The following is a 12,500-nucleotide window of genomic DNA, read 5'->3' as shown; positions in this document are numbered from 1 at the left end:
ACAATCATCATCAGCCTCCACTAGTAAACTATACTCCTAGAAGACGTCAATAGGAAATCCAAATTTCAATGTTTCGGACGCCCATAAACGGCTTTTTTCCCGACTTTTTAAGGGCTCAAAACATGGTTCGAGTTATATCAAGGGTAAAATTATACAGAAAATGACCTGAGGGGAAACGAAAATTGGTTCGAGTAAGCGGGAGTTCAAGTTATCAAGGGTTCGAATCACGGAGGGTAAAATTACAGAGACTGTATGATGGAAATCCAGGGGAGATCGATTGTGGTTCAAGTTAGCACAAGATTTGAGTTAGTGAGGGTTCGGGTTATCGGGAGTCGACTGTACTGTTTACTGAGATTGCCAAGGGACCCAATCCTCCCCTACACTTAGGAAGGAGCTGTAACAGTTAGGACCTTGGGCAAGGGGTGGTGCAGGGTATTTTCTTGCCCCATGATAGGCCCTTTTTTTCCCTGTGAAATGTTAGAATGGCAAAGGCAGGGTGCAAAGAAAGTCATTTTTACAGCCTGCCAATCGGGCAAGCTGTAATTAGCATGTACTAGCCCAAAAGTCATTTCAACTAGTCCCATAACCCTTTTTGATTAGCAGGATTGAGTACAATCCTTCGGTAATTTGAATTTCAAAAAGAAAAAAACCCTCGCCCATGGGGCAAGTTAAGAACAAAAATTACTAGCCTGATAGCAAAATCCACTGGCCCCGGGCTATCGGACACGACTTTCTTTGCACACTGCAAAGATGTTCCAGATTAGAGGATCTGGGGTTATACTGCCACAGAAAACGTTTAAATTTACGGTCTTGAAAATGCCATTTCCTGTCTTTTTCCTTTTTGAGTAAATAAAATCTCTGGTGTTATTGGTAAGGCACAGTGTTTATCTAAAAAAAATGGTGAAACAGTGACGCCATCAAGGAGGTTACGAGCAAAGAGCAAGATGTGTACCCTTCAGATGAGTAAACTGTTACAACGCCACTGATATCATCATCCTTGTGCTTATGTGCAGAATTGCAAGAGAGCTCAATCTCTTGGTTATGGAATAATAAAAGGATAAAGGAAATACTAACACAAAGACACCATTATAATGCAGGGCTGGCATTAAATACAGGGGGCTGGAGTTTCCCCCAGCTACTTGTACTATGAGTGTGGCACTGGCTGCTTTCATTGGAAAAAAGGAAGAAAACTAGAACCAAAAGAAATCCCTAGCTTTTTGATGCCTCGCTTACTTGTTGTATTTACCCAGCAACTTGACAATCATGATAAGGCAAAATATTTACCAGTCATCCTGATTTAATGACAAGAAATGCTATCAGGAATTTTTTTTCAGATTTTAGCTGTATGTACGGGGGAATATAGGTATATGAACGCTATGCTCCTGAGTTGAAGTTACTCACCTACAGCATAAACTTCAATTACACCTTCCTTCGTATAACCAGGTTGCTTGATGACATAAGTGTAATTTCCTTGATCTTCTGGTTTCACATTAATGACACTCAGAGAGCCATCTGCCTGTAAGGAGTAGTGTGTATCACTGCTTGGTTGCAGATCTTTACCTCCCTTCTTCCATTCTATTGTAGGTTTGGGATAGCCACTCACGCCTAAAACAATCTTGTCTGTTGTACCAATTTTAACGAACTGGAGTGCTTTCACTTTTGAAACATCAGCTGCAATTGTAAGGAAACAATATTATACAGTTCATACTCTGTTAATAATAGAATGGACACCTCCCAGAGCTGTCATATGACGAGCTGTGAACCCTAACAAACCTGTTACAGCTTAGCTAGGTGAATATATTGTATAGTCGTAGGTTGTCGGGGGTTTCCAACAAATAATCACTCTTGATATGGTTGTTTACAGATCGCTTTCATAAATTCACGGCCACAGATTTCCTTGGATTCTATGCCATGCAATGGTCAGTGACAACTGTGCCTCCCCTCAGGAAAAATGGCACCCCAGTTAAACTTGCCTTTTGGTGAGTCTACAGGGGCACCCAATGACGGGTGTCTAGAAAACGACGACCTAGAAAACGAAGACCTACGACCTAGAAAACAACGACCTAGAAAACAACCACCTAGAAAACAACGACCTAGAAAACGACGACCTAGAAAACAACGACCTAGAAAACGACGACCTAGAAAACAACGACCTAGGAAATGAAGACCTACGACCTAGAAAACAACGACCTAGAAAACAACGACCTATAATATAGAAAATGACGACCTAGAAAAACGGTGACCTAGAAAACGACGACCTAGAAAACAACGACCTAGAAAACAACGACCTAGAAAACGACGACCTAGAAAACAACGACCTAGAAAACGACGACAGGGATGGGGTAGCTCGAAGGATTAAGGGGTTAGAGGGGTACAGAAGGCGGGAAATAAGAGGACGATAGGAGGGAATTATATGAAGGGGTGAGAGGTGGGCGAAGAAGGAAAATTACAGAAAAATAGTAAATATTATTTGTACCGGCTAAGGGTATGAAGCCAAGGAATAAAACGGTGGAAATGGAAATGCAAGGTACGCGAGGTCTCCCCTCTGTTTCGTTTATCAAAGAAGCGTTGCCTGTTTGTTATTGGACAGATTTATTTGATGACAAGAATTATATTAGCTTATTGTGTTTCAAACCAGTTTTTCAGCAGAATAGAAGTGAGAAAGAAAATAATTTACAGTCTGTCTATAAATCCACTTACCTGAAGAATCTGTTAAAAGAACTTGCTAACCTGTAAAAAGCGATTGTTGTAACGACCCGCCACAGAAGTAAGTTAACATTGAAGTTTTCTGAATTTAGCTACGAGATTAAGACGCTTTGTGCTTGTTCTGATTGCGAATTATAAATGTATTTCTGTTAGATGGAATAATTATTAAAGCTTGGTGGTCATGGTAGCTAACCAGTTCCTAAGGAAACACCCTCCCCCTCTAGAACTGGCTGGGGTGGTGGACAATAAAGTGTTTACCAAGAGAGGAGCCTCTCTTGGTGTTTACTGATTAAAAGTATATCGGGTTAGTTTCATGAGCGATCTCGGAGTGTGTTAATAAAAAGAGGTTTGAGGAACGAAGTATTTCTAAAAGTAAAAAATTTGGGAAATTTTCAAGTTTAGGCGGAGATACTCGATTGATTTATTGGTTAACGTAAACATTCGTTACATGTACCGCGCGAGATACCTACACCTATTGTTCTTGCGTTATTTTCATAACGCGGTTTATAAAACCGTCTCTCGCATTGTTTTGTCTTGGACATTGCATTGTGCATTGCGTGAAAGTGATGGAAGAATTAAAGATGAACCGAAGTGAAATTTTTAATTTTGCTCTGCGGCGTTGTCTCTTTTTCACATGATGTAATAATTTATTTCTGAACAATTCAAAAGTTCTGCCGGAGATCTCACTGCATATACACCACCCTATCGGACCTGTGAGGAAACAGAAACTCATAGGATGATACGATTCAAATCTTACAGTTCAAATAAAGTTCAAATCTGATGACATGTCAACCTTCCTTGTGTCCCACATAATATTTCACAATTCTCGTTACCGGTATGCTGCCGTTTCATGTATGGAAAGGTACGAGAAAATGTTGAAGCCCTTCTTTCTTTATTTTCAAAATATAAACTGTTTGTTCACGGTATTGAGCTGTGAACACAAAAACGGCACGCCTGATTTATTTCCTGTTTGATTTATGTGGGCTTGAATTTCCCGCTATAAACGACGCGCCAGTGAAGCAGTGTATATTATTTAGGTCATTTAGATTTGATGGAAATTTGTTTAAATTGATATCAGGATAATAAATAGGTCAAAGCAAAGCTTTTGCTTCCAGTAGTCAGTCAGGTTGAATCATGACTTCATTGACCATACTAAAGGAAAATTTGACTTGAGAAACTTTTTTAGTGGAGCTCTCACGCGCGCGCGCAAAGGGAGCACAATTGGTAACAAATTTGGTTACCTTTGCATGGGCGCCATTCCATTCAATCGAAACGTTTGGTTTAAATTTTCGGCAACTTCCATGCAGTACCGAATGGAACAGCATTTTCGCAATATACACCCAAATTTTCGAAAATTATCATCGAGAAGAGTTTCTTTCCGCATTCAAACTTGCTCCCGAATGTTTAAAATTTCTGGTTGAATGGTTCGCCTGTCGGAAACGTTTCCGGAAGTCTGGGAACTTTTCCGGGAAAATACTGTACCAATTGCCGCTGTTTCCAAAGTTTCTTAAGTTTTGGGTGAATTGAAAGCGCCCAAAATGCATCAATCGAGCAGATTAAAAATTTTATAGTGCCACTTAGAATGCATTTCTAGAGATCTAAAAGTACTCTAGATAGCCTAAACAGACATTTCAATGCATTTAGGAGGAAACCACCATTGGGTAGACTGCCCCTAAGTCTAATTTGTCAGATACTTACAATTAACATTTAGGGTAAAAGATTGTGAATTGGAGGAGCCTTGACATCGGTACTCGCCTCCATCTTGAGCTGTTACAGAATCTATATTCAGTGTATATGTATCTCCAGTCACTGTAACTGTAATTCTCCCCGTGGTCGAGTTTGTGACTCTCTGACCCGAGGGCGTTATCCATGAATCAAAGGTTTCTCCTGTTACAGTGCAAGCCACTTTTGGATCGCTTCCTGTCGCTAATTCTCTTTCTGTAGATGGTAATGTAACTGTTCCATCTGCAAGGAATGAAGAAAGAAGATACTTTATTAAATGGCTACAATAGTACACACACTCTGATTGGCTGCTAAACGGGCAAGATTTTGTTGTAATGACCAGGCATTACTAGCTAGTTGTCTAAGGCAAATACCATCTGTCTTTAACTTGACAATGCATGGATGTCCACGTTATGGTCAATTGACAGATGGCGAGAAGGGTATCCCCTGACCAGTGTCACATGACTGTGCAGCGGGCTCAAATGTACAACTCATTGAGGTGACTGTTCTTTAAAGTTATCCGCTGACCAGTTATTGGTATTATGATCACAGGCTCAGATCCATAGTTTCTCATTATTAAGAAAAGGCCAGATAATAAACAACTTATTAACCTTGCCTGTTTGGTCATTACAGGGAAATCTTGACCTCGCTATGGCTCGGTCAATACATCAAGCAAGGCCGCAGTCTGAAACTTCCTTGTAATGAACTATTATTTGTGAAGGAAGATCATCACAGTTAAGCAATAGAAAACGTTTTCCGTGTTTGCATAGCCTGATATAAACACGAGAGGGGTTGGGAGAATTCGACACAGTTATGCAAACCCGAGACGAAGTCGAGGGTTTGCATAACCGTCGAGAATTCTCCCAACGCCTCGAGTGTTTATATCGGGCTATGCAAAACACAGGAAAAAAATTTTCTATTGCTTTTATAAAATAACTTTCCCTAGAAAAAACGCAAAACTCTTTGTATGGCACTGATAAAAAGAGGAATTCTTACCAGTCGCAAAATCTTGTCCACGAAGTCTTGCACGCGTAATGAGTTCTTGTTTTGCAGAAAGATGCTTTGCAAAATACGGAGTTTTCTCGCTTAAAATGTCAGCTTAAGCGAAGAAAAATTGACTCACCTTCTTTGTAACGATTTTCCTTGTTTCAGCCGACGAAGGAATGGGTAAATAAAGTAAACTTGTCGAGTTTTGAACTCGAAAACTTTTTCAAATTTGGTGCTTGCGTGATTAGCGCGCGAAAAGCCAAACAACTTGACGCCACAACCATGTTTACATACTCTCATGCAAACACTGCTCTCGGCTAATCAGAGCGCGCGTACTATCTTAGTTATTTTATAATTGTATACGCAACTTATGCAGTTGCAAAAAGAAAGCCTGAAAAACCAAAAATTCAGGCTTGTACGGGATTCAATATGCTATAATTAATTATTCATTCAAATTTGTCACGCAATCGTGGTATTCTTTGTTTTCATTGTCACGCAATAAACACTGCACCAAAAATATAATGGAAACCGTAGAGTGGAAGAAACTAAAAAAATGAAATGTTATAAAAGACTATTATAAAAACAATTTGTCCAAATCTCAGGTCTTTGTGGCCCACAGTTTCTGAGTTATTTGCCGAAACATTTCACGCACCTTTGTAGAGCTTTGTATGGAGACGACATATCGGTGGACAGAAATATGGCCGCCGAAAATCAACAAAAACATCTGAGTTCACTTTTTCTATAAAAGCTCTTCCTTTTCACTCGAGAGCTAACATATATATACGTGCGCATAAACACATCTTTTAATACTTGAAATGGTTAAACTGCTTAAAATCAATGAGAGAACATTCCTATTTTGGTGTTTCACACTGTGAAAACTCGGAAGTTCAAATTGCAGCTGAAATTGCTGTACTTCGAAATGAAACATGCTTCGGGGCTGGAAACTTGTACAAAGATTTATTTTCTATTCATCTTCAACCTAGTGAAAATAAGAATTCGTAAAACCTCGCTTTTTTGACTTTGCAATCTGATGACGTCACTGTGAAAACCATCAATTGCCAACTAATTTTATAAAATAGAATCTCTGAAAGAAAAAAGAACAACATTTAATAGAATTTAGATCCACACATTTGTTAAAGTGACCTTTATTGTCATTACATTTTTTTGGGGAAAAAAAAACAACAAAAATGAAGTTTCCCTGCTAGCAGAGGTCTCTCATTTTTGCCTCGTGGCGAGAGACGTCTGCTAGCAGGGAAAAGTGAAGTAATTTAATCTACAGGCATTTCCTTAGGAAAATAGTCATGTCACATGACAAAGCGAAAAACAACTTAAATATATATTTCTTGTGAAAGCAAAAGTTAGGAGCAACAAAAACAAATTTGACTGCAACCTCAAGTCAGTGGCGGATCCAGGCCTTCAGATAAGGAGGGGGCCGGTCATCCAGACCCTGAGATAAGAGGGGTGGGGGCGGTCTAAAAAAAAAAAACGTTTTTGGCCCTTTTTTGGCCGATACAACATTTTCATTCCTCGCGTAGCGAGATTTTTAAATCTGTCGACATTTGCCGCACGTGATCGTGCGTGGGTCGATAGCATACTGATCTTTCTATATCACGGCGCGATAGTGTCTGTACAGTTGCCTAGCATCAAAACCGCAACAAAACAAACGTGGTCCTGTTGTTCGGCCGTCGCGTTGGGTAGTTTCGAAAACGAAGCACTCGAAAACGAAGACCGAAGCACGAAGCACCCAAAACTCGAAAACGAAGCACCCTAGAACGAAAACGAAGACCCCAAAATCTCGAAAACGAAGCACTCAAATCTCGAAAACGAAGTACCAGAAAACTCGAAACCACTGTAGGCTGTACGTCTTGCATGACGCAATCCGACACATGCATTTTTATGTAGACTTGAAAAAACTGTCCGTCAGCAGATTTTGGCGTATTCAAGTACGCGTGAGCAGTAACACTAAAGGTCTGAAACGAAGCTGAAAACGGAGTGTGAGGCTCGCGCGTATTACTCTTACGCCACGCTTTACCGACTTCTTTACTGATTTTGAGAAAAAACCCGACTGTTTTGCAGTCTACCATATCGGATATTTATGACACTGCGTGATCAGATCAGATCAGATCCAGGCAGAATTTGTTCTAGGGTAATAGCCTGGGATCAGGCTCTATGGTGGGGAACAGGAGAATTTTGAAATAAAAGGAGCGTATAAAAAAAGGAGAGTTAAGCTACTGAGAAGGAGGTCGGTGGGGCGAAGCCTGAAGATATGCTTTTTATGCCACCGATCCACCCTTAACTACACTAATTTGCAAATGGCCTTTAACGAGGAATGGAATAGAAAACGCTCATCATTTTGTACGGGGATACTTGCAATACAGTAATACGGCAATACAGTAATATTCTAGAAATAGTTTGGGCGTTCTCAGTTTTCTGATCACGTCCAAAACATAGCCTCCCACCGGGCCTCCCATGCAGCGGCGGAAATGCATTTACAACTTGAGTAGATTTGAACTGCATTCGATTCGTTATCGAATACTCGTTATCGCGCTTGATTTCTGCTGTATTTACATTGGTCTCGTGTTTATAAAGGACAGACCGGTGTCGAGTTTTTGGGTGCTTCGTTTTCGAGTTTTGGGTGCTTCGTTTTCGATCTAGGGTGCTTCGTTTTCGAGTTCTGGGTGCTTCGTTTTCGAAATTTAGGGTGCTTCGTTTTCGATCTAGGGTGCTTCGTTTTCGAGATTTGGGTGCTTCGTTTTCGAGTTTTGGGTGCTTCGTGCTTCGGTCTTCGTTTTCGAGTGCTTCGTTTTCGAAACTACCGTCGCGTTGTAACGATCAAGGAATGTCTTTGGCGAAAGATTTCGAAGTATTTTAGACAGAAAATAGAAGCGATGTAAACCGTTACTTTCAAAACGCTATTTCAAAGTAAGAGCGAAAATCGAGGTAATTCCTTCCATTAATGACGTTTGTTCCTGGGCCAAATGCGCAATATTAGATATTTTTCACTGCGAAAAGCGTGTAAGATTTAGTGTTGTAGCGGTTAGTGTGCGTGAGGTTCTCTGGGGTGCGGATTCGAACTCCGCCGAAGTTCGTCTTTCTTACTAGGGCAACAAATTTAAAACTAGAGTATCTCAAGCTTGAATGTCGTGAAAAAGTCTTTAACAATTTGGTATCGTCCATCGTCCAGAATCTATCGTCTGGGTTTTAGCACATGCCGAGCGCATTTCACAAGTGAGAGCCCACATAGATTGCGTAAGTTGTCAGAAAACAGAATGCACAAATTATCTATGAAAATATTAAACCACTTGATCTCACGTTTCTAGTCTGGAGCGTTTCAGTCTTAAGTTTTTTGTGTGTACTATACATGATATAAATTGCATTTGTTCAGAGTTTCATATTAATTTCCGCGAAAATCAACGACATTTATTAAGGCAGTCAGTCCACATACAAAGCAAAAATTTAGTATGGGTGGTGAAAAACGTAGGGATTGTGAAACCAGAGGAAGTCAATCAACTGACGCACAAAATATGTCCGATGTTCAGTTTTTACCAACAAGGAAACGGAACACTTGCCAACTTTGTATTATTCTTTTTTTTTTCTTAGTGGCATTGGCTTTGGAAATGGGTTATAATAGCGACAGCTGTAGCGACTGAATGACCGTCAAAAATCGTATCTATTTTCACCGCGAAATCAGCCTAAATTCCCTGTAGCTTTTAGAACTTGCCTTACGCTCCGCTTCGTTTTTAGTTTCCCGGTTGTTCTTGCAGTAAAAATGATAAACAACGATTGATGAAAGCGTATTCAATCTTCACCGTTGAATAGCAACCTGAAGCGTTTGAAAAACAAGCTGGAAAATTCGGGCTTGTTCATTTAAGTTTATTTTCTCGCTGGCTTTTAACAATATTTTATCATGAAACCCATTTCACCAGGAGGTGCTCTTGAGAAACCACCTCCACTTTAGAGACGTATTCTCTGCCATACATGTGCTGTGATCTTTTAAGTACTCAGATTGATAAAATCTACTACCACATTATTTTCTTACACTGCCACCCTTGGTAGCTTTGTTTGCTTTGAAGCAGAGTATACATACAAAACGTAAGTTTGCATTCCACTATGTGTATTCGTGATGCAAAAAACTCAAATCTACTTTTAAACAACGAATAACTACTGCAATTGTATTGTGCAAATTGAATCAAACACCACTTTGCATCTAATTACCTAAAAAAACGGAAAAAGTCTTTCCAATTCCGTTTAATGGGAAAACTCTAATATACATACTTTTTTTGCTACGCAAAGCTTGAGTCCCTTCGTCACGTCAGCCAAACAGCAGAGATATGAAACAACAGATTTTAGTTTTATGTGCTTAAGGGCTTAGAAGGCATAGTAATTTGTACTGAAAAATGACTTTTCTGGTCTGATTTGTATTCTTTTTTCTTCATAAGTTTTGTTGATGAATTTAGTAAATTTTGTTCCAAGCTGCAGGTATACCCACGTAATAGATATTTCATTCCTCAAAAAAAACAAAAGGTTGAGTCAATTTTGCCTACGTGTAGCTGACTAAACAAATATTTAGCTCGTGTCACCGTGTTTCTTGTTAGAAAGTGAAAAACAACTATGGCATGCTTCAGTTGCTTCCATCGCTGTTTTCGAAAGTAATCAAAGCGCCCGTCTTTGGAAACTTAATCCTTGTACAGTTAACTCCCGATAACTCGAACCCTCGCTAACTCGAACCAAAGTCAATTTCCCCTGGATTTCCTTCTTACATTTACTGTAATTTTACCCTCGATCGGTAACTCGAGCCCTCGATAAGTCGAACCTCCCGCTAACGCGAAGTAATTTTTGTTTCCCTTCAGCTCATTTCTATACAATTTTACCCTCGGTAACTCGCACCGTGTTATAATCGCGTGACAAGGCGGGAAAAAAAACCGTATTTTGAACTCCGAAAGATTGAATTTACTTCCAAACAACCGAGTAAATTCTTTGTCTTTACATTTTTGTCACTCCAGTTCAAATTCAGTGTCCATTCCTGTATACTTTGTTGCTTAATTGCCTCTCCTTCCCATCCATTTGCTTATTTCCTTACTTCCGGTTATTTGCTTCAAACTCTCGATAACTTAAACTCCCGATATCGACTGATAACTCGAACGTTTTTCGATTTCCCTTGAAGATTCGAGTTATCGGGAGTCGACTGTACTTAAAGAGATGTCAGTTCTATCATTGCACTTGGCATGTTGTAACCATATGGTTAATATTGTAAAGGAACGAGTGAATTCCCATTTTTTCTCTTCAGAGTCAATATTCTTTACAGCGCTGCGTTCTACGAAACGAAAGGAATATTACGAAATACGTGACTAAAGTACGGTCTACCTCGCTCAATGCTAGCTGCTTAAGTTATGAGATCATAATAGACTTTATTCTTGAGTGTATCTTTTTATTTCATGGGATGGGCCAACTTCTGTTTTACAAGTAATAAAAAATAGTATATCCCAAGCTCTCTGGTGCGATACAAATGAACAAAATCGCTACCCTGAACAATGTCTTCCTGTCTCTCGAATATTTAGTAAACAGTGGAATTTGACAATTGTATCGGGCGTAGAATTTGAAAAATTGATCGCAAGTGAGATTCAAGAAGAAAGTTCTCGTTTACTTAATAATCGTTTTTGTGTATTGTCTTTAGTTCCCTTAACTTATCCACCTCGCTCTCCAAAATTAACTAGACAAAGAAAGGATTTTAGAACAAGACCTCGAGTGGTAATGTATTCATCCAGGTTCTGAATTGATCAAAATTTGCTTTTCTATGAATGACTCAACAGTTTTCAAAACGCAGTGGGAAGAACGGCAAAGTGTACACCCTACGAGGGTTTTATCAGACTTTTATGCTGTGCAGCACTAAACAGAATGTACATTCCCTTTCGCGATAAGCGCGCGTTAATCGTCTGGCGAAATTTTGTGGTCTCAAATTTTAGGCTATGGTGGGGCACATTTGGGGTTGTATATGTCGGCCATCGTTCATAAATAGAGCACAAACACAAAACTGAGATGTGAATGCTCAACGTTGCAGGTAAACGGTATTGAAAACATTTGAACCTTACAAAGGTGTGGCAAAGATCACGAAAATCGCTGCGCTTGCGTAATCTGCCAGATCTAAACCGAGCAAAAATGTTTTGGAAATTTGACACCAGTCTTAAGCAGGATCAGGCAATCAAAACAACGCGAGCATCCAGTAGAATTGAGAAGAATCCACAGTCGCCACACTTATTGACAATGTGTTATCACACACTTACCTGAACGACCAACGGTTATCACGAGTAAAGCCCCAATTTTCACTACCAGCATCGCCATAGTTGTTCTTTGCACCTCGCAGGAATCTAGACAGAGTAACACTCGGGTAATAGAGAACTGATTGGAAAGGGCTCATGGCTGGTGTACGACGACCTGACTGACGTCATAGGGAAACTGACTGACATCATAGGGAGGGGGGCATTGGGGTATATTAGAAGCCGCAAAACCGAAGGGAAAAAAATTATCTAAAACCGCAAAAAAATTCGGCCAAAACCGAAAACCGCATACGAAACCGTCAAAAACCGATACAATGGTGACAAGTGGGGCATACAGAGCAAACTAAACTAACACTAATTTCACCAAAGTATTTGTGAATGTCATGGACTTTGTCTGAAGCCTTCGTATCTTTTTGTGTCTGCTTAAATCATAGGCTTTGTTTCTGCCGCTCTCTCGAGCCCAGACTTTGCAGCACAATTTCCGAAAAGCCGCTAGTTATGGAGCCTAGTTAACTTAGGAGAATTTGCACACAAGTCCTCTTTAGAAGCGCAATTTTGCAGTCGCAAAAAGTTATAGCTCTGGAAACTTCAATCGAAAATCTCTAATCGAACATTTCCATTTTATAACTCCCCTCCTCGTAAAAAAACGCAACACAATCCACAATTGCTTCTTCCGTTGCTGGCGCGGGAGGCACGTTGGAAGCCATAGCTCGCAAACTGACCAAATGGTCGCCCTAGCCTAAATATCAGGCCTTCCTAAGGGGCTAGGCTTCCATATTTCCCCTTTTCCCCAGAAACGCCTGATACTCA

At 40.0% G+C, this 12,500-nt stretch overlaps 2 protein-coding genes across 2 annotated transcripts in view; one reads left to right on the top strand and one right to left on the bottom strand.

The window, feature by feature from the left end:
- LOC140949947 (neural cell adhesion molecule 2-like) overlaps window positions 1–11,769 on the bottom strand; it is a 22,819-nt gene extending 11,050 nt beyond the window's left edge. Inside the window, exons 1-3 of the mRNA XM_073399098.1 lie at window positions 11,697–11,769; window positions 4,405–4,671; window positions 1,402–1,671 (exon numbers count right to left, since the gene is read on the bottom strand). Of these exons, the coding sequence (XP_073255199.1) occupies window positions 1,402–1,671; window positions 4,405–4,671; window positions 11,697–11,754 (595 nt within the window). The 5' untranslated portion in view covers window positions 11,755–11,769. The remainder of the gene's footprint in view (window positions 1–1,401; window positions 1,672–4,404; window positions 4,672–11,696) is intronic.
- The window catches only part of LOC140949938 (neural cell adhesion molecule 2-like), a 53,842-nt gene that overhangs the window by 32,160 nt on the left and 9,182 nt on the right, over window positions 1–12,500 (top strand). The gene's annotated exons all lie outside the window — the stretch shown is intronic.

This window comes from Porites lutea, chromosome 10, assembly GCF_958299795.1.
Source record: "Porites lutea chromosome 10, jaPorLute2.1, whole genome shotgun sequence".
Lineage (NCBI taxonomy): Eukaryota > Metazoa > Cnidaria > Anthozoa > Scleractinia > Poritidae > Porites > Porites lutea.
This window is presented reverse-complemented; position numbering and strand designations above follow the sequence as displayed.